Here is a 22,733-nt window from a genome sequence, read left to right as displayed (position 1 = left end):
ACTATATCAACTGGTGACCTGCACCAAACACAAGATTATGTGGGCACCAATGTCCTTAACCCTCCCCATGAGAACTGCTGAGACCCCACAGTATAATTGAAGACCAGGGACAGAATGCCTGCATCTATCCCATTAGAAAGGATTTCCCTGCTGAAGGGGTCAGATCCCCAAAATCTCCCCATTTAGTCCCCCAATCTGGCCTGGGCAGATAGCAAAGGCTGAATGGATCTGTGGGCTCCATGCCTCTGAACAGGGTTATTCCAACTGAAGCCCCACCACTCAATATAATCATGTGGCAGAGAGCATGTGATCTTCTGGCTGCTCTAAGTTTACTTGGTTTAATTAATATCTTTTGAGTCCACATCCTCAGACTCCCAGTCCCAGTTGGGTTATGTATTTGAGGGGTCACAATATACGTTTCCCAGGCTACCCATGAGATATGCCCATGGTCTCTGTTACCAGCACTTGGAGGCCAAGTACCAGAGGGACTCCCCAGGTGGGACCACAGGGATGGCAAAATGATTGGAAGCTCTACCCCCACCCCTACCTGTTCAATCCTGCCCCACAGTTACAGGTAGGCATCTGACCCATGGCAGTTGGGCAATAGGCCCCCATAAATTACAAACTCCCGCAGTGTGTGAAATTCTTGCTGTTCTTCATTCTTGAAAATAAATGTAACATCATGCAGGTGTGCCATGACTTGCCACTGAATTGGATTCAAGACTGCAAAGGTCTCCTCTAGAGCAATCTGGGTCCAGTGTCCGGACATGGATCAGGACAACTGGAGATTGTCCCTTGTGAAATTCTTAGGATACAGATTCAAACCAAAGACATCTCTGCTCTAGTCTAGGTGAGATACTCTCAAGATGCAAAGGTAGCGGAGCATCTTGGGGACAGGTTGGATTTTGGAGACTGTCTGTTCCCTACCTCACAGTCCTACTTTTCCCCATTGGAACCATCACATAGAATGGCCTCCACCTTCTCATGGGGTCCAGAGCAACAGAACACTGTGATAGTCGTCAAGCTAGCAGACAGTCTAGCACTACTCTTGCATGATGACATCAAGAGGCCTCAACCATAACCAACAAGGCTTCCCAGAAAATAGGGGCTCATCAAAGTGAACCACTACCAGGTGGTTCTGGAGCAAGAAGCTCCCAGACATTACTGCTAGGTTTTTTTCCCTGGTCCAGGCTACCATAGAGTGCTCTGAGGGCCACAGAACCCTTGACATAGGTACTGTCACTGTTAAAATCTAAATTACCCATACTGTTCTGGGTTGGTGAAAACACCTTTAGGAGATGGGTCAACCACTGATGCCATCCTCTTAAAATGGAAATCTTTTCAGCACCCAGGGAGTCAGTCCGTCTCCCTCCCTGACCCATTAACTAAGTGGGGCCCTGTTGGGGGCGGGGGGAAGAGGCTTGGTGGTCACTTAGCGGGGGAAACATAATCCCCTTATAAAGGAATGTTACAGAACTCGGCCCCTCATTGTTTAAGAGTTCATGGGAGGGAGGACAGAAGGGATAAAATAATCCCATTATAAAGGAATGTTACAGAACTCGGCCCCTCATTGTTTAAGAGTTCATGGGAGGGAGGACAGGGGGGATAAAAGTGTCTGCTGAGAGGTGGGGAGAGAGCGGGAATGTGATCACAGAAGAATAAAGACTCATGACCCACCTCAGGCGCTCTGTCTGGTTCTTCCCCCATCAAAGAGTGGGGGCCGGAGGTACCCCGAAGACTCACCACGCGTTGGACTGGTGAGTAAGAGGACGGACTAGCATAAAGAAGCCGGCGTTGTAAATAAAAACCCGGCAAGTGGTGCCGAAACCCGGGACCTGATTTTGCTAGGGAACGTCTGAATCCGCTGGTCGGATTCTCCAGACAGCCTCGGTCGTTTCTGACCGGGAGGAAGGAGAGGGCGTTTACTCTCAGATATTGCCTGAGGGACATATCCCTATTGTGTTGACTATGCTTCCTTTCTCTCCCCTTTCTCCTTCTGCTCTAATCACGCTCCTTGCCGTGCTGGCCTGTCTGATTGTGCCCTGCTTCCTCCTTCTCTTTTGCCGAACGGGAACTTTGCAGTTCTGCCACCTGTTAGGATTGCAGCCTCGGCTAGTAGACAGCATGGGGGGCCGGAATAGTATTCCCGCCTTTGAGCCGGAGGAAAAAGAGGCCGTTGCAGGGCAGCTTTATAAACTCTGTGCTAAGCATGGCTGTAAATTACCTATCAAGACGTGCCGTGCTTTTGTTGAGAATATCTGGAACATCTGCCCTTGGGTGCAACATAGTGGGATCCAACCAGATAAATGGAAGGTGGTAGGGCAGCAGATGGCCTCCTATGATGACACCTGCCCGGGAAAACTGACCCCCAAGGATTTTACAGTGTATAAGATAGTGGATGCAGCCCTGCATCCCCAGAAGGTGACTTTGGCACGAACAATCAGCACTCAGGTGGGTAGCTCGGTGGCGGGATCGGATTCAGAGGGCTCAGAGGAAGAGGGAAGGCCACTCCCTCCCCTGTATCCGTGGGAGGAACTTAGAAGAAACAATGGGGGAACAAGGGGCCCCCAGGGAGAAGAAAATGCCGCATGCCCCTCCTTACCGAGACAGAAAGAAAAGGGGGAGGGCGATGAATGTGGCGCACTTAGAGATTCAGGGCCGGAAGTTTTCGAGCGCGGGAAGGGAGGGGTGCAAACAGTCCTCAGGGGTGGCAGGAAGAGGAGCGTGAGTAGGTGGGACCGGGAGGCTGCTGACGAGGAGGGAGGAGTCCGCGCTGATTGGACAGCTGCCGCGCCCCAGGCTTGGCGGCCCAGCCAGGAAACAGAGGCAAAAAATCCCCCGTGTTCCTTGTCCGCCCTTCAGAGATCCCCTCAAGGGCTCCGCCCATCCGGCCTACTTGCCACCAGTGCCTCCATAGCAATAGAGAAAGGGGAGGAGGTGGACTGGGATGACTGGGGCCTCTACCCGGTATTTACGGACCCCCTTACCGGAGCCCGAGACTACCGCCCTGTCCCTTTTAAGATGCTTGAGGAACTTAAGGAGGCCGTGACTAAATACGGCCCAAGCTCCCCTTATGTAAAAAGACTGATGCAAAACCTCTTTGCTACGCACCCTTGGACCCCTGCTGACTTTGACGAAATTGCAGCCGCGTGCCTGGATGCCTCCTCATATTTAGCTTTTAAGGCTCAGGCCCGCAGAGAGGCCTCTAAGCTGGCAAAATCCCGGGGTTATACTCCCCTGGATTTAGCCATTGACCTCCTGTGTGGAACTGGAGCCTATACTGACCCCGCTGTTCAGGCCCAGTATGGCCAGTTTGAGCTAGAGACTGTTAAAGAAACACATGTTACAGCTTGGGATAAGATTGGAGCCATGAAAGGGGGGAGAGCCACACAGAAGTTGGTTGGGCTGAAGCAGAGAGCAGATCAGACACCCCTCTCATTTGTGAACGAGGTTAAAGAGACCTTGATTAATGCCCAACCCTACGGGGTGAGAGGAATTTCTTTCTTTTTCAGGCCTTCTGATCATCGTAGGGATCCTTGGAGGTGCTCCATCTGAAAGAAATCCGACATGGGGAATACTCCGAGTTATTCCCTCTCCCCTTCCGGTAGCACGGAACTCCCCGATCTACCCTCGCCTGCTAGTGACCAATACATCGATGGGGCTCCCTTCTGCCTCGGTGGGGCCCCTCATGTGTGGCCACAGGGGAAAACATCGAGGATCCCATACCATGGAGGGATTGCCAGATGGCGGGAGGATACCCCCTTGAGGGTGAACAAGGACGCTGATTCTGGGAATCACCCTACTTGTTGTCTGTTTCTGCCGCCTAGCTAGGCGACAGAGGGGCTATATGCTTCTTACTCAGAAAGCCTTCATGGCCATGGAGACGGGGGAGGATCCCCAAGTCTGGCTAGCCGCCATGCATGACATGTGACACCTAGGGGTAAGACGAGGTAAACCCCAAGACGGGCAACTTCTCCTCACCCAGCCACCTAAGACAGGCCCTGAGGGTGTCGGGCGCCTAGGACGGGCAAGGTCCTGGGTTGAAGGAGATGACCTAAGACAGGGTTCCTCGCCCCCGGCTATCAGAGGCCAGTAGAAATGACACCGCTTAAGGCTAACCTCAGCACCGCTTAAGGTCACACCAAGTGATAACCTTGTAAAACAGAAAGGGGGAGATGTTGGGGGCGGGGGGAAGAGGCTTGGTGGTCACTTAGCGGGGGAAACATAATCCCCTTATAAAGGAATGTTACAGAACTCGGCCCCTCATTGTTTAAGAGTTCATGGGAGGGAGGACAGAAGGGATAAAATAATCCCATTATAAAGGAATGTTACAGAACTCGGCCCCTCATTGTTTAAGAGTTCATGGGAGGGAGGACAGGGGGGATAAAAGTGTCTGCTGAGAGGTGGGGAGAGAGCGGGAATGTGATCACAGAAGAATAAAGACTCATGACCCACCTCAGGCGCTCTGTCTGGTTCTTCCCCCATCAAAGAGTGGGGGCCGGAGGTACCCCGAAGACTCACCACGCGTTGGACTGGTGAGTAAGAGGACGGACTAGCATAAAGAAGCCGGCGTTGTAAATAAAAACCCGGCAGGGCCCACAGCTACATCAGCTGGCAAGTAAAAGGAATCGGGCTTATTTTACAAATGGAAATGCTTTCAGTTCCAGTGTCCCTACTGGATAGTTGTAGCCTTTCACCCTACCAATGTTAGCTCTTTGAAGACTGCTGGCAGAGGCATGTATAAGATGTGAACAGAGTTGAAGTCCATTCACCCAACCATGAGGGACTCATAGAAAAAAGAGGTTCCCTCCACTCCAACCTGACTCCTGGGCAGTTGTCAATGGACCTGCTGTCTGGTCTTGGTCAGTGAATCCATGATGATGATTGGCAGATTTAAAACTGATCTATCAGAGGCATTGTCCTCTGTAGCCCCATAAACTTACCCTGCCACAGGAAGGGTTTTGGAGGAATCAGACCTCAGCCAGGTGGTTGATAAAATTCCCAGGACCAACATCCCAGATGGCCCCATGACTGCATAGGACACACCATGTTGGGAAATGGTCATATGAATGCTATGTATATATGGGGACTGCTAACTTCACAGGATGGTCGAAGAGGCCTGTTGTACTGCCACCACAGCAGTAAAGGAATGGAAGGGAATAGGAAAGCAAGTGTTAATTGTGGAATTTGGTGAAGTATACAGGTGCCATCTTGTGACTTCTAACACATCTAGCTACATCTAGCACAGTTCCCTTTCCATTCAGTTATGGGTCTAGTCCAATGTCTGTTTTGGGAAAGAACCTGATTCAGTTGTGGGAGCTATGAGCAAACTTCAAGGCCTTCTTGGAACCTCACCCAGCATGGCTGGGATATGGAGCCACCTGTAGCTGTAACTTAAGAGAACCTTCTCTCTGGATCTCAGTTAGTCTGAGCTGAAAGATAGATACAAAGACCAAGGTAAGGACTTTCTCACCACTGTACATTTCAAACAGCAACATTGTCTTATCTGAAAACTGGGCTCATATCCATCAATCATTTACTATTTCCATGTTCATTTGATTGTTTATTAACATGGGGATAAGGGTCATCCTCAAGAAGAGGTTGACCTTACAAAGAAACCGGGCCTAAATGAAGAAACACCAGATAAAAGCCTGCTTCTCAACAGTTCCACTGTAAAATTAGAATTTTCGCCAGTCATTTCATCTTTCACCTGCCACAGCACTCACCAACCAGAGCCATAGGAATGCTCCATAGCTGCTGCATTCTACCCTTGGAGACATTGGGTTTCATGGTAGCCTTAAGGACAACATTAGTGTGTTGGTCTTGAAGTCAGAAAACTACTCCAGAGTCTATGGCTCTTGGACATGGATTGCCACACCACAGGCTGTGGACAACAAGGGACTGGTCTCATTCCACCCACTCGATCTGTAATACGACTCTCTCTCCTTCACTATCCTGGAGCTGACTATACTGGAGTCGTATCAGGGGAATGATGGCTTCTGGTCATGTACCCCTACCCCTAGATAGTGGACAATAAGGGACTCAGGATGTCTCCTTTGCCCTGCTTAGAGGCTGATGCTACCTTTATACTGGACTCCATCACAATGTTCCTGGCCTTCAGCACCAGTTACCAGATGCTGACCTGGGTCACTCCCAGGACCACCTGCCAGACCTTCCCCACCCCTCTTACACTGGCATGGCCATGGCTTCTAGTGGAAGGAGGAAGCTCCTTAAATGATAGCATTTACTTTACTTTAAATTAAGTTCTTTTATTATGAACTTAAGAAAAATCAAACTTGTTCATATCATAGAGTAGTAAGATGATTGCACATGAAACTGGAAAAATATTAGATACAACTTCCTGGTCCTTTTAAATACAATAAAGTTATCATGTAATGTTTGTTATTTTTCCTTTTTATTCTTATGCTCCCATCCTAGCAAGAAAAAATTTACTCTTTACCAGTGACCTCCAAAGAAAGACATGTTCCCATTGAGCACATTCATTAGGTTTCTGTCCAGTAAGAATACTCTGGTGTAAAATCAGAGATGATCTCTGACTGAAGGCCTTCCCACATTGAGTTCATGATATGGTTGGTACTCGGTAATTATCTACCACTCAAGAAACTCTGGCCTCCCCTTTGAATGACTTTTTTCATTCATACAGTGATTAGACTTCTATCTAGTATAAATTCTCTCTGAAGGGGAAAAGGGGCTGATTTTAACCTTCAGGTTTAGCAAATTGATTATTAGTTTCCATACGAATTATATTCATAAGATTTCTCTTCAGTGTTTGGTTAACTGATGTATAGCAAGACTGACCGAACCCTCTGAATGAAAGTCTTTCCTCACTGATTACATTCATAAGGTTTCTCTCCACTGTGGATTCTCTGACATACAATAACACTGACTCTTCTTGTAAAAATCTTTCCATATGCATGACTGTCATAAGATGTGCCTCTATTGTGGATTTTCTGATGTCTAGCTAGTTTATCTTTCCTTTCAAAAATCTTTCCACACTGATTACATTTATAAGATTTCTCCCCAGGGTAGATTTTCTGATGTCCACCAAGACTGGACCTGTGTTGGAAAGTCTTTCCACACTGATTACGTTCATAAAGTTTCTCCCTAGTGTGAATCCTTTGGTGATCAGCAAGAGTGGAGCTTTGAATAAAAGTCTTTCCACACTGATTACACTCATAAGGTTTCTCTCCAGTGTGGATTCTCTGATGTCGAACAAAATTGGACCTCTCAATGAAAGTCTTTCCACATTGATCACATTCAAAAGATTTCTCCTCATTGTGGATTCCCTGATGTCTAGCAAGACTGTAGCTATGAATGAAAGTCTTTCCACATTGATCACATTCAAAAGATTTCTCCCCATTGTGGATTCTCTGATGTCTAGCAAGACTGTAGCTATGAATGAAAGTCTTTCCACATTGATTACATTCATAAGATTTCTCTCCAGTGTGGATTCTCTGATGTTCAGCAAGACTGGCCCTCTGAATGAAAGCCTTTCCACACTGATTACATTCATAAGGTTTCTCCCCAGTGTGGGTTCTCTGATGTCTAGCAAGACTGTAGCTATGAATGAAAGTCTTTCCACATTGACTCCATTCATAAGGTTTCTCTCCAGTGTGGATTCTCTGATGATCAGCAAGAATGGAGCTATGAATGAAAGTTTTATCACAATGATCACATTCATAAGGTTTTTCCCCAGTGTGGAATCTCGGATATATGGCAAGCTTGGAGCTATGAATGAAAGTCTTTCCACATGCATTACATCCATAAGTTTTGCTTCTATTGTGGATTTTCTGATGGTTAGCTACTTTATCTTTCCTTTCAAAAGTCTTTCCACATTGATTACCACCAGTGTGGTTTCTCTGATGTTCAGCAAGACTGGCCCTCTGAATGAAAGTATTTCCACACAGATTACACTTATAAGTTTTCACCCTAGTGTGGATTCTCTGATGTTCAGCAAGAGTGGAGCTCTGTGTGAAAGTCTTTCCACAATGATTACACTCATAAAGTTTCTCTCCAGTGTGTATTCTCTGATGTCAAACACGATTGGAGTTATGAATGAAAGTCTTTCCACATTGATTATATTCATAGGGTTTCTCCCCAGTGTGGGTTCTCTGATGGACAGCCAGACTGGAGCTATGAATGAAAGTCTTTCCACACTGATTACATTCATAAGGTTTCTCTCCAGTATGGATTCCCTGATATACAATAAGACTGTCTCTTTTTGTAAAAGTCTTTCCACTTGTATTATATTCATAAGATTTGCCTCTATTGTGGATTTTCTGGTGTTTAACTAATTTATCTTTCTCTTCAAAAGTTTTTCCACATTGATTATATATGTATGGTTTTTCTGCAATGTGACTTCTGTGATAAACAGCACAGATTTCTCTCCTAGTGTGATTATAAGGACCATCATTCATGAATTTTTTTTCCTCTGAAAGGCTAACCACTAAAGGAATTTTTTTAATGTCAAGTCTTATCTCTCCATCTAAAGGAAACAAATATTAAAGATACATACAAACTCACATATGCACAGCTGTATAATACTATCCACTATCTTCCACTGGCTGAATATAAATTCATTTTCATTTTGTTTCCCCAGGGAAAGAGAAAACTCTTCAAACTTAAATGGGCAAAATCAATCATTTAGAAATGTCATAAGCTCACATTAGATCATGTGCAGGATGATTTCATTTACAAAGAGATTCATATATAATCACATTGATATATGACATCAAACTTGTCAAATAGGCATTATATCTCATTATATTCACAACTTGGGGCATCAGCTCAGAATGATTTAGTGACTTGACCCAAATGCCAGCAGCTGAGATGGGACCTCAAACCTTATGACTGGGCCTCAAACCTTGTGACTGAGAATGCTTTGTCCACAGGCTGTGGACAACAAGGGACTGGTCTCATTCCACCCACTCGATCTGTAATACGACTCTCTCTCCTTCACTATCCTGGAGCTGACTATACTGGAGTCGTATCAGGGGAATGATGGCTTCTCTCCACTGTGAATCTTGCTGCTTTGTTTTCACTTTCAATCTCTTCTTCTTAAACATGATGCCATTTGGTGCACAAATACAAAGCATACCTATGATTTCATATTCTAGCTTATCTGTAACATAATGAAATTTCCTTGGTTAGCAATTTCAATTTTATTAATTTTGCATCAATACCTAAGATCACATGATGAATGTCAGCATTTTTTTTACCTGAAGTAAAAGTAATTTTGTTCTGGTTCATTACATTCTTTGTCCTAGTCATTTATAATTTCTTTATAAAAATTATCTATAAATGTCCCTGCTCATTAAAAAAATTCCTTCTAATAAACAACTGTAAAAAATGAATTGCATTTCCCATTTCTGAAAGGATGCGTCTCATAGTAGAACTTTAGTCCATCATCCTTTTATAAGGAAGTAGACAACATGATTCCCTGTTTTATAAGGAAGTGGACAATATGATTCCCTATCTCATTGCAGCACTTCCCATTTACAAAGTCATTGGAGGTTCTAGACAGCAGTCCAAGGAGTTTGTGCTAAAAATGTATTAGTGTCACCTTAAACAGGAAATAAAGGCCCAATTTTCCTTTCTGAAAACAAGACTAGTTTCACATAAGGTTTCTGGGTCCAGTCACCTTCACTGTTCTATAGAACACTGTCAGTCCTATAATACTTTTGGGGATCATCCAGGGATGACATCTTATCTACTTCAGACCAAGTACAACATGATCTTTTTTTTTTTTTGCAAGGCAAATGGGGTTAAGTGGCTTGCCCAAGGCCACACAGCTAGGTAATTATTAAGTGTCTGAGATGAGATTTGAACCCAGGTACTCCTGACTCCAGGGCCGGTGCTTTATCCACTGTGCCACCTAGCCACCCCCACAACATAATCTTTCAACTTAACATCGAGTTGTTTCCAAGCTTTCCAAATTCCACATGCACATTGTCACCGAGATATACAGACATTCCTTACCAGAAGCTAACTTCTACTTTTTGTGACTATTTGTCTCCCTGGCAGTCTCTCCAAGGAATTGTTTGGCAATACAGATTAGCCATTCTGCAGAGGTTCAGTAAGAGTGGAACTGGTTTGCCAGCAATAGGAAAAAGAAACTGAAGCCTGAAGAAATTCTGTCCTAACAAAGGTAATTTGAAAAATAAATAGTTTGAAAAAATAACAAATATGTGCAATTGAACTTCCAATCCACCCATTATCATCAATACAACACTTGTCATGAGTCAAGAGAAAATTAAACATTTAATAAAGTCACCAGCAATTTCATTGTATTGACTGGTTAGGGAGCTAAAAACAAAATCAAAAAAGAAAACTGCAGTTCTGCTTCTCAGAAAGAGAGCTTGCCAAGTTCTTCTTACATTTTTTAGCTGATGCATGTGTGAATCTCTTCAAAGTCTAGTTTAAAGATCAGAATACCACTGGTGGTACAATGAATAGCATGCAGGCCTATTTGGGAAAATTCCAGTCTTTCCACTTGCTAGTCTCTTGATCTTGTTCAAAGACTTCTGATGCCTCAGTTTCTTCACCTATCAAATGGGCATAATATTTGAATAGAACTTCTAATTTCATTAAGGAGAATTCAGTGAGATCATATTTATAAAGTGCATAATACACTACCTCCCTAAATATGTAAATGCTGGCTAGCTGGTAACAGTGAATAGAGCACCAGACCTGAAGTTTGAAAGACTTCTCTTCCTTACTTCAAATATGACCTCAGAACCTCAACCAGCTGTGCAATGCTGGGCAAACCTTCAGTAAACTGATCTATAAAATGAGTTGGAAAGGAAATAGCAAACAACTCCAGTATCTTTGCCAAGGAATCCACAAAAGAGGCCACAAAAGAGGAGCAAAGGGAAAATAACTGAACAACAAAAAAAAGATATGTGCTGTTACTATTATCGATATTTTGATTTCTATTCTTTCCTCTCCTTCTGCTCTTCTTAAACTGTTGGAACACTCATTCCTGTTTCTTCATGTCCCTGCTGAATAAAATGTATTTACATCTGGATCAGCTAAGGGTAACATTTATGTTTCTTCTCATCCTATCTTTTATCTTTGTTTGGGAGACTGTAAGCTTAGGGACAACAGAGACTGACTTTTGCCTTCCTTTGTATGGTCAGGGCCAGCACAGTGTTCTATAGAAGATTGAAGGTGCTTAATCAATGTTTATTGATCAATGGACTGACTGGACCCAGGGTTGACACCAGGTCCCAGGCTCTTGCTCAGACTCTGTTCTATTCCCTCTGCTAATTCTCAAAGGCAAGATCCAACCTCAGGAATATTCCTGTCTCCTTAGACCTAATCACCTCTGTCAGCTTCTAACCCAGATAGAAAAAGACCAGATCCAGCGCTGAAGATCACAGGAGCTTCTGTGTAGGCTCTTGAAGGGTCTCCTGTGATAGATAACCTGGGAATCTCTACCTGCCTGATTCAAGGTGTTGGTCACCTATATGAACCTGGTCAATGATTCTCCAAGAAAGGGACAGAGATGGAATCACAGAGATCAGGAAAGGACTAGAGCTGACAATTTGAACAAAACTAAGCCTTGGATGGCATCCAAATATGGCAGCTCCCTTCACTCAGAGAAAATCATGAAACTCTGCTCCCTGGGTCCACTACAAATCGAGGCTACATTATCTCAACTGGACCTTCCTTGTGGCAAGGCAATCTTTTGACATCTCCCTGAGTGACTCCCTCTGCCACTCTCCACAGCAAATTTTCATGATCTTTTCATCCTCTCCCATTCTCCCTTCTGGCTAACTTGCTCCCCTATTCTTCTGTCCACACCTTGTTGTCTGGAAACCTGGTCTCCTAATTCACTGAAACACAGAATATTCATCAAGTATTAGCTTTTCTTCATCTCACATGTGTCAGAGGCCATGTTTTCCTCTTTGACCTCAATATCAGAAGAGAGGATCATCCTGCTTGCTAAAGAAAGTCCCTTTATAAGTGCAAATAATCCCTTTCTATCCTGTCATCTACCTCCTGGTTCTCCTTTTACTTTGTCCAAAAGGAAATTCATTTTCTTTCTCCCAACTAGCTTTCTTCCTCTTTTTAAAAATGCTATCTGAGGCATCCTGCCAATAGTCCAGTCTCAGAAATGAAGAGTCATACATTCCTTGACTTCCCCATTCACCCTCCCTACCTTGGTGTCCAATCTATTCCAAAGTCCTGTGATTCCTCCTGGGTCACAACTCTCACATCCACCCCCTTTTCAAATTTCAGCCAATCATCAACACCTGGCTGAGCTATTGATGACTTTCTGGCAGTTCCAGCTGCCTCATGGTCATTTCTCCACTGACTTGTCAAAGCTCACCAACCTAAAGTTCTCACTTGACCATGTCACTCAACAACTTCCAGTGGCTCCCCAAAGAATCAAATATACAATCCTCTCTGGAACTGTTACAACATTTTATCACCCATTCCTCTCCTACTCATCCATCTTCCTTCAAGTACTTTCTCTGGTGGTTGGGGTCTCCTTTCTGATCCATGATCAGGACACTCTGCCTCCCTCTCCCTGTTGCCCCAGAAGGCTTACTCTGGCTTTCTTGAAGCCCCAACTAGAGCCCCCTATCTACAACCAGCCTTTTCCAGGCCTCTTTAACTTTGGGGCCTTCCCTTTCTTGATCAGCTCCAATTTATCCTATCCATAGAGGTTTTTTGCAGAGATATTTATGTGTTATCTGCTCCTCCAGACTGGGAGCTCCATGAGAGCAAGGAAGACCCTGACCTCTCCTTATGTCCCCAATTCTTAGGGCCCGGCAAGGAGCAGGCACTTAATGAATTCCAAGGCAGGTTTTACTGCCCACCTCAAAGATGGCACTTGTGTTATCACAACACCACACCACTATTAAATACATCTCTCATCCACCTGCTCTCACCTCACTCACCTGGATGACAACTCCTTGGGTCTTCTTGCTCCAGCATCCAGGGTGTTCCCTTTTGCTCAAAATAAAAGATCATATCTCCTCTGGGAACTGGAAGCCTTGGACAGGAGGAATCAGTTAGGGATGAGCTTGGAGAGAAACTTGGAATTGAGTTCTCTTTAGCACAAGGACTACGGATCCAGAGCTGCTGCATTTTGAGAATCATTCCATCATATTCTAATGTATTTATCAGTTTTCCCCATCAGTGCTGATAATCCAAGTCAAGTAGAGGTCAGACTAATCAACCTCTATGATTGGTTCCCCATCTGAGAAGCTTTCACACTGATTTCATCTTTGACCTGAAGGTTCCTAGAGCTTCAGAAGCAACAAAGGAAACCCTCAGGTTCCTATCACATAAGGAAACAAAAAGCTCTATGACAGGAAAACTGGACATTAGGAGGGTCGTATTACTTAGACAGGAGACCAGCATTCATCTCCTTCAAATAATTGATTAATGCTCCAAATCCTTCACACTAGGGAATGGAGACTCAGATTTGCCAGGGAAGGGCCCTTACCCAGGGAAAGCAGGTTCTGGCCATTCTCCAACATGACCTCTCTGAACAGCTCCTTCTGAGGATGGCCCAAGAGGCCCCATTCCTCCTGGGTGAAGTCCACAGCCACATCCTTGAATATCACCAACTCCTAAATTTTCAAAAGCATAGGACATCAAGCTGAAGGAGACTTTGGAATTCTCCCAGTCTAACCATCAATTTTCAGAAGGCAACTGAAGCCCAGAGGAGAGATGTGACCAAAGGCAGCACCCTATGTGAGTGTTGGAGTCAACACTTGAAACCATCGTCAGGAAAAACCTAATGGTCAGTTGGAAAAAACTTGAGAAATGTCTCCTAACAGAATCAGGGAGAAGATATCTGTGAAGTAGGTGGATCTGTGGAGGTGAAAGGAAGGAAATGATGTGCAATTTCTTTCCCCCTCAGATGGGATATGTTATGTTCTAAAAAAAATTCTGTGAAGATTTTGTGAGAAGTGGAACAAGAATGGATTATTCTGGGTGGGGATGGTGGGAAGGAGAGTTTGATCACTTAAAAGAGAACAAAAGAGGGGCAGCTAGGTGGCGCAGTGGAGAGAGCACTGGCCCTGGAGTCAGAAATATCTGAATTCAAATCGGACCTCAGACACTTAATAGAGACCTGTGTGGCCTTGGGCAAGCCACTTAACTTCATTTGCCTTGCAAAAACCTTAATAAAAAAAAAAAGCCAAAGAAAAGAGATCACTTAAAGACCTAACTGGCTTCCAGAAGGGCAGAAAGGAAATCGTATCTCGATGAAAGCATAAAGAGATAGAATGTTACAAAGAAACAAGAGTTCCAATGATGGAGGAGGGAGGGTTGCTTCACTAATTAAAAAAGGAATATTTAATTACCCTGGGTTTTGTTTGAGGACATTCATCAAAAAATGTTGCCACTTTCTTTGTGACATTTTAAATATGCCCCTAGACCTCTAGAACCTTGGGAGAACAAGAGTCAAGAGAATGAGTTAAGAGACCTTCTGATGGATCATAGACAAAAAAGGTTGACCAGATCTAAAACATCCTGACACTTGGGAGGGATCATCCATATTTCGCACCTACTACATGTCCAATGGGAACTTTGCCAATAGGCTTAGAATTGATATTCTTCCATTTCCATCATAAGGATAAGATTCACTTTACAGAGATTCTGATGTTTGTGTACCATTCTCCATTCCATAAGAAAAATTAACATCATTTTATTCATCAATGATTTCTTTGTTAAAAAAAATCTGATTGAAAAACCGGGAATGACATATATGAACTAACACTTAATAAAGGGAACAGAACCAGGCTAACATGGTACACAGTAAGAGCAATTGTAGGAACTGCAAATGGCTTAATTGTTCTCAGCAATACAATGATCCAAATCTAATTCAAAGGTTTGAAGAAATATAGGTTGTCTCTAGAGAAAGAACGATTATTATTTGAGCAGACTGCAGCGTGCTATTTTTCCTTTTCTTTCATTTGAACCTTCCTGGACAAAATGACTAAAATGGAAATGTCTTACAGGATTGCACATGTAAAATCTAAATCTGATTTTTCACTTTCTCAGGGAGGGGGAAATGGTAGGAAAGAAGGGCAGAATTTGGAATTAAAAATTAAAAATAATGTTAAAAAGGCTTTTAATAAAATTGGGAAAAATTAAAATATATTTTATCATCTAATTTATGGTCTATTTATATTCTATAATCTGTAAGGTTATCCATTTCCTTTATTCTATTATTTTACTTCTGAACAAATGAGAACTTTCTTGCTGAGGTCCACCTTTTGAGATTCCAGAAAACGTTTAAATACCTCCTTTTTGAGTTCCTCTTCTTCATTGCAGAATATTCGTGGTGTAGGTTCTCATTAAAGGAAGGCAGTCCTTTTATTGAAGTTTAACTAAACTCTAATTGCTTCACTCACTCACACTCATCCAAAGCTGCTCCAAACCTCTTTTTTTTTGCCTCAAGTGCCTCTCTCAGCCATCTTCCACCACCCAGGAATGAGGAAGATCTGAGGTTCATTTTATTACAGGAACCATGGACCCTTTCATAAAGAGCTATTGGCTTGAAACTTTGCCTCAGTTTCTTTTATTGTAGACTGGGCAATTCTGAACCCTAAAAGAGGGAGAAAAAGATTGAATTTCTTCCTACATGAGCTTCTTCTCTCAGAGATATTTTGCCTTCTCACAGGGATTACAGAATATAAATCCTGAATGAAATTAGAGTAACATAAAATATAAAATACAGGATCAAGAATTAATTTCCTCACTAATCAAATTATGAAGGAGATGTTCGGGGGGGTAAATAAAATCCTAACAAAATTCATTAGGCAAAAGTAAAGATCCACAATATCAAGGGAAATGATGAAAAGGAGGAAGGATATAGGGGTGGGGAGCAGCACCTGCAGACCTCAAACTCCATTCTAAGTTCCCAAACCATGTGGCACTGGTAATAAGAGAGTTACTTTAGAGTTAGGCAGAAAGCAAATAATTGAATACTGGGCCTTTCTATAGTAGAGTACAACATGGGCTACACTGACTTTTTATTCTGAGAATATGAATTTTGTAACATTCTTTGCAGTTTTCTCTGAGAAAGTCCTTCCTTACACCAGACCTTGAATTGACAATAGTCGAGTTAAGCTGTCTCTGCCAAACAGAGGACCCCTATACCCCAACAGAATTCCACAATAACAGGGAAATAGACAGGCTCTGTCTCCTAAAATGAGCCTGGAACCCCTCAATACCCTGATATAATCCTTTTCACTTTGCAGGTACCCCCTACTTCCCTACATTCTCTCTCTCTCTCTCCCCGTCTGTCTCTCTCTCTGTCTCTCTCTCTCCCCTCTGTCTGTCTGTCTGTCTCTCTCTCTCTTCCCCCATCCGTCTCTGTCTCTGTCTCTGTCTCTCTCTGTCTCTCTCCCCGTTTGGGGCGAGCACCTTGGACAGTTGGCCTCCACCTATAGTTTAAGGTATATCCTAGAGAAGAAAACTTACAGGTTAACCTATGTTTTCTGTCATTTTATTTTAAAGTTTACACAGTCAACCATTAGCACATGAAAGAGTCACTGATTATTTTATGATCCTTTTACCCATCCATAAGGCTGTTCATTGCTATAAACCTATGAAACCTGGACAGTCTTGCCAGTGCCATGTCAGGAAACTGAATCGCTTCCATTTAAATTGTCTTAGGAAAAGTCTGAAGATCACCTGGCAGGAGTAGATACCAGACATTGAGGGCCTTTGTCAAGTAAAACTGCCTGGCATTCCAACATTATTATAAAGAATGTGAATATGATGGGCTGGACACATTGTTAGAATGCCAGATGTATGCTTGCCAAGAAGATCGTTCTATGGAGAACTCCACAGGGGAAGCTCTCATGAGGATGTCAGAAAAAGAGATACCAAGACACCCTGAGGGTCTCACTGAAGGACTTGAGAAATGACTGTACAGAATGGGAGACCCTGGCACAGGACCACCCAGCATGGCATGCCCCCATCAGTAAGGGGGCTGTGTTCTATGAGGAAGGCAGAATGGAAGCAGCTCAGAGGAAACATGACATCTGTAAGTCTAGAGTACCCACCCAGATGCTCACCTGGACTATTAGTGCCCAATCTGCAGGAGAGCTTTCCCAGTTGTATTGCTCTGATCAGTCAGACACACTGTCATTTGTCTCCAACACTGTGATGTTGTTTTGGTCTCCTTTGACAATGAAGGACAAGAACCAGAATGCCTGGTTTTAACAAGGACCCAGGAGAGGGGCTCATTAACTGAGACCCCATGAGTATGAGTTCAAATCTGGACTCAGACACTTCCTGGCTCTGAGACTGGATCAGTCACTGAGTGCTGTTTGCCTCAACTTGTCATTTGTAAAATGACCCAGAGAAGCAGATGGCCAAGTCCTCCAGGATCTCTGCCCAGAAAACCCAAAATAGGGTCCCAAAGACTGTGACATGACTGAATTTTTTTTTTTTGCAAAGTAGTGGAGTTAAGTGACTTGCACAATTAAGTATCTGAGGTCACATTTGAACTCAGGTCCTCCAGACTCCAGGGCTGGTGCTTTATCCATTGCACCATCTAGCAGCCCCTGTGACTGAAATTGATGCAGGAAAAACATGTTGGGCTAAAGGTTCCTGGGGTTCCAGAAAGGTGAAAGATTCCATTTTAAAGATTGACTGACTCAGGAGAGATGTTAGAGACAAAAAGGGTTATTTCCAAATTGCTGTAGCTCTGGAGTAGAGCAGAAGCTAAGGGAAAGAAAGACTGAAGGCAGGAAGCCGTTGATGCTCTAAGGGGATGAGCCTCGGCAGCAGCAGCAGCAGCAGCATGGACATAAGTCGTGCAGACAGAATGAGCAGGAGTGGTTACCTAAGGAGCCAGCTCCCTTCACCTGAAGACACCTCACCAGGGTAGAACCAGTAAGGGAGGGGAAATGGGGTGAGAGGGAAATTTGGGTGATCACCCTCCCTAGAGAAGGTGCCCTCCTGAAGGAAGGTGAGCCCCCCAACCGAAGAGTGAACTTGCTTATAAAGGGGCAAGAAGATGAGGTAATTAGAGAAATGTAGATTGGAGGTGGTGGGTCAAAGGCTTAATCCTCTCAGGCTAAAGCTGAGACACTTTGTTTTGCTCATAGAGGCAGGGATTTATGGGGAGCCCATGCTGGGGGGGGCAAGATCCTTTACTAGAAGTTCAGTGACCTGTCTCATAGCTTAGACAGTGGGATGAGGAGGGGAGGAGCTAAGGGAACTGAGCCCCAAAAGGACCGTGACTTGTCTATAGTCACACAGCCCTTGCATCTTTTCTGTCTGTTATTTAATTGCCTCTTCATCCTTGAGCTTGAATCCAGCACTGGACACTCTTAAAAAAACTGCAAATATCCAGATGCAAACGTGTTTCCCAGTGATAAATGTTCGACTTTCATCCTCAGTCCAAGATGTTGTAGCAGAAGAAACATTAAGCAGGAAAAAATGGTGTTCCACCGAATAAATGGTCGTATCCCCCTGGCTGGGCAGGTCCAACAGTTCATCTCTGTCCTCCAGTCTGGCCCATTGCTGTCTAGACAGAAGCCACCTGGGCAGGATACTTGGTGCTGGGGGGCGCCTATTGACATTTCAAAGATTTCTTAGTAAAGGGCGAAGTTGGGCTCCCATCCCACTGGCACCTCCAAAAGTTATCCCAGCCAGGGGGATGGAAGACCCAGGAACACAGAGAGGATGGGCAGCACCCTACCTCCTCCCAGAATAAATTCTTTTTATCTTTGCTAAATTTCCCTGAGAAATCTGCCCCATTCCTGCTTCATTTCCTTGTTAAGTAAGGGGGAAACTCTTTCCTGTCCCTGACAACCTCTGGCTCAAAAGCTGTGTGAATTCTTTCCAAGTCCCTTGAACCCTGCATCTTTCTCCCCAGCATCACCTTCATGAACATCCCCAGATGACTGTCTCTCCTTCTCCTTCAGGCTCTAGCTCCTGGCCCAGCCACCTGCCCACTAGACCAACAGCATGATGTACGGGAGCTGGGGCTGTCATAGAGATCCAAGGGGCTCAGTGAGTAAACTGAGGCACACCAGAGAGGAAGCAGAACTTGGGAATCCTCCTAGTCTGACTTAAAGAATCTCTTTCCTAGTCTCAGCTGACGTTTGTTCTTCCTTCTCCGAGAAGACCATGACCTCAGGAAGGAGATGCCATGACCAGCAAGTGAAGAAGATTTAAGTGGGGAAGGGGGGAGCCGGTTCTGTGCAAAGTCCCCAGGAGCCAGAGATGCATCAGGGTGACTGCAGGTGGCCCTGGAGGCAGTGGGAATCCTTGGCCTTGTGGGAGCCAAGGTCGTTCCCAGGTCTCAGAGAGATGAAGGGCGCAGGTGAAGGTCTCAGGGATGAAGGGCGCAAAGACAGAAGGGAAGCCTAGAAGAGCCTCTTCTGTAAAGTAAAATAAAGATCAGTCTGGGCGGGAAGACCCTCAGAGTTTCTGGTGGAAACCGGAACAGTTGCTTTTTCTCTTCCCTCTGAACCAATCAGGGCCCAACCTGTGATTAGCTGGGCTTGGCCTGAGCCCCACTGTTGGCCAATCGAGAACCAGAGTGGGATCCCCAAGAAACCTTTCCAGACCCTTTGGTAGACCACAAACAAGTAAGGGAAGGAGGGGGGAGGGAGGGAGGGAGCTGGGAAGCCTTTGGATACCTTAGTGGCTAGAGCACTGGAGGATGAGAGTTCAAATGCAGCCTCAGACACTGGACACTAACTAGCTGTGTGACCTTGGACAAGTCACTTGTCCCTGACTGCCTCCTATCCAGGGCCATCTCCAGTCTCCTGATTCCTATCTGGCCCCTGGACTCAGATGGCTCTGGAGGAGAAAGTGAGGCTGGGGGCACAGTGGGGGTGGGGGGCTGGAAACCAATTCACGTGCTTATCATGGCCTCCCCTCCCCGATATCATGGTCTTCTACAATGAAGGACAAACATCATCAAGGAGGGAAGTGGCTGCTTTGGGGGGGGGGGGGGGCTGCAATACGAGAAAACTTAAAAAGAAATAGGGGGCAGCAATTTGTGGGGAGAGGGGAGACTGTGGGTGCCGGTGCCCAGTATGACCCCCCAGAAACAAAGAGTAGGGCAGGCAGGGTTCCTACTGGCTTCCTTCTGATACCTTTTTTTTAGCAAGTCAATGAGGTTAAGTGACTTGCCCAGGGTCGCATGGCCAGATAATTATTAAAGTGAGGAGGCTGGACTTGAACTCCGGTCCTCCTGAGCCTAGGGCCAGTGCTCTATCCACTGCACCACCTAGCTGTCCTGGATGCCTCTTTTGAGAAGGCCAGGGCCAGTCCAGGGGGTGCTGCCAGCTCCCTAGAGTAGCATCCATGTCTGGGGCCATGGTCTCCATGGCTGATGGGGGGCTGGTATGGAGGGAGGGCACTCACCTGGGCTGGGGCCAGGCCTGGGTCCTCTGCAGGCTGGGCCTGGGCAGGAGGAGGATCCCAGAGGGACTGAGATCTGTCCCTCCTCCTCCTGGGCAGGGGACTGGCCTGAGAGGGTAAACAGAGGGGGGACGTGGGGGGTGGGGTTAGAAAGGCCCAGGTTCGGTCCTCGGACAGAGATCCCCTCCCCAGGGAGGGTGGGGCTTGGAGATAAAGTTTGTTTGAATGGGAAGACCCCTCCCCCTCTCTTCAGAGGCGCAAAGGGGGCCCAGCCTGGGTCAGAGTGCCCCTGCCCGTGGCCTCTGCCCCCCCAACACACCCAGCGGCTCCTGGAGGAGGGAAGCCGGGCAGGGGAGGGTCTGGGAGGGAGTCTCCAGGGAATGACCGGGTGCTGGGGCCTGGGATAAAGCCTGGGGAGGCCCCAGAGAAGGGGTGCAGAGGGAGGGGCTGTAGCCCAGCTCCTGGGGGGGAGGTCCAGGACCCTGGCCAGGGCCGGGAGGGCCCTGGGGGACACTGAGTCTGGGAAGCAGGAGGAGCGAGGAGCTGGGAGGACTCTGGGGACCCTTGGTAGATTGAGGCTTGGAACCCCAAAAGAGGATTGGAGTGTGGGGGTCAGGGGGAGGAGAGCAGAACTCGGGGACCCCCCCGGGGCCCCGTCTGAGGGCTGGTTGGGGGGCTGATGGGCAAGATGGGAGAGCTGGAGCCACGGCGGAATGGGGGGGAAGTGACTGGGGGGTCTGGCGATGGGGGGGCGGGTCCATGAGGGCAGAGGGGGAAGAGGAGCCCGAGGGTCCGGGGGGCTGCGGGCTGGGGGGGCCTGGCGCAGGCTCCCGGGGAGGCCTCAGCTGCAGGGAAGGGCCAAGGGGAGGGGTCCCAGCCGGGGTCCCAGCCCCCCAGTGTGACCTCGGCCAGGCTGGCTCTGCGGGGGGGCGCCTGCAGGTCACTGGCCCCGGGGCGGGGCTCGGGGCGGGGCGCGGGGGGGCGGGGCGGGGCGGGGCGGGGCGGGGGGGGGCGGGGCGGGGCGCGGGGGGACGGGGCGCGCTCCCCTCCCAGAGTTCCCGCTCCGAAGCGGCCCAGCCTGGGCGGGGCCTCGCTCTGCAGCCCCGCCCCGAGGCCGCTCTCTCCAATCACAGGCTGCGCCGGGGCGGCAGGAAGCCGCCCGAGGCCCCCTGGCCCCGCCCCCCGGAGCCGCCGCGCCTGCGCCCTGGCGGCCTTCCGTGGGGGAGGGGCTCCCGGGTCCGGGGCGGCGCGGCTGCTGGGGGGCGGAGTCGCCCCCCCCAGGCCTCGCTGCCCCCCGGGGCCGCCCCCTTCCCGAGGTTGTGACCAGGAGACGGGGGGGGGGGGGGGGGTCAGGAAAGAAGCCGCCCCCCCGCGAGCGGCGCGGGAGAGCCCCGGGCCCCCAGGACGGGCCGCGCTCCCCGGCTGCGCCCACCCACATGCCCCCGCGGGGCCCCGGACCCCCGGTGCCCCCCGGGCCTCTGGGCGGAGGAAGGCCGGCCAGGGCCCCCCGGGCAGCGGACTCGAACCCGCGGGGGCCTCGCGGATCCTCCCGGAGTGGCGCCGGCCCGGCCCTGGGGGGCCCCGGACTGTGGACTGTCCACCTCTCCCCGCGGACCTTCCCCGCCCCGGCCCTCCCTCCCGTGGCTCCATCCGAGGCCGGGGCTGCTGTGCCTTCCTTAGCCCCGGACCCCGGATAATGGCTTGTTGACAGTTGAAGCACCTGGGAGAGAAATCTGATGGTATTTACCTGTGTGACCTTGGGGACGTCACTGATAAATCCTCTGCTTTTGGATCGTTATCTGTAAAACGGGGGGATTAAACGGGGGGATCCCTCAGGACCCTTCTACTTGTGATACACACAGAGGCAGTGAGGCTTCGGGGGCACCTGCCAAGGTTGGGGGTTGGCAGTGGGCAGGGTGAGGAATAATTCCTCAGTCGGCTCTGTCCGGCATGGCCACAAGGTGTCGAGCTAGGCCACAACCAGAGACCACCTATCAGTCCCACCACTAATGGCCTTGGTCCCCCCCAGCCCCCTGACAGCTGCTCCTGGACTGCAGAACTCCCTAGTTGGCTCCAATATACTTTTTCAGGTTTTCTTCAATACTTTGTGTCTTGGGAGCTCATTGTCCCCATCTCTCCTGGCTCCCAGACCGCTTTTGTCTCATTTGTTTTTTTAGGTTTTTTGCAAGGCAAATGGGGTTAAGCGGCTTGCCCAAGGCCACACAGCTAGGTCATTATTAAGTGTCTGAGACCGGATTTGAACTCAGGTACTCCTGACTCCAAGGTCGGTGCTTTATCCACTATGCCACCTAGCCGCCCCTTGTCTCCTTATTTTGACCCCAAATTATCTCATT

The 22,733-nt window shown here is 47.3% G+C and overlaps 1 protein-coding gene across 1 annotated transcript; it reads right to left on the bottom strand.

The window, feature by feature from the left end:
* Positions 1-6,305: 6,305 nt before the first annotated feature.
* Positions 6,306-22,029, bottom strand: LOC141510795 (uncharacterized). Its single transcript, XM_074220274.1, has 6 exons — positions 21,442-22,029; positions 20,699-21,224; positions 20,383-20,487; positions 18,953-19,026; positions 13,464-13,607; positions 6,306-8,048 (listed from the first exon to the last, which is right to left on the bottom strand). Exons 1-6 carry the CDS (start codon positions 22,027-22,029, stop codon positions 6,846-6,848), a joined length of 2,640 nt encoding a protein of 879 aa, XP_074076375.1. The 3' UTR covers positions 6,306-6,845.
* Between the last annotated feature and the right edge of the window lie 704 nt (positions 22,030-22,733).

Source organism: Macrotis lagotis, chromosome 1, assembly GCF_037893015.1.
Source record: "Macrotis lagotis isolate mMagLag1 chromosome 1, bilby.v1.9.chrom.fasta, whole genome shotgun sequence".
In the NCBI taxonomy this organism is placed as follows: Eukaryota; Metazoa; Chordata; class Mammalia; order Peramelemorphia; family Peramelidae; genus Macrotis; species Macrotis lagotis.
This window is presented reverse-complemented; position numbering and strand designations above follow the sequence as displayed.

What these genes read in the sequence shown, in the direction of transcription:
- LOC141510795 (XM_074220274.1), bottom strand. Translation starts at nt 22,029, where the DNA reads ATGGAGCCACGGGAGGGAGGGCCGGGGCGGGGAAGGTCCGCGGGGAGA. An exon ending in CCAGGCTGGGCCGCTTCGGA is followed by an intron (nt 21,225 to 21,441) that starts GCGGGAACTCTG and finishes CCTTCCCTGCAG; the next exon opens with CTGAGGCCTCCCCGGGAGCC. An exon ending in CAGGCCTGGCCCCAGCCCAG is followed by an intron (nt 19,027 to 20,382) that starts GTGAGTGCCCTC and finishes GGTGTGCCTCAG; the next exon opens with TTTACTCACTGAGCCCCTTG.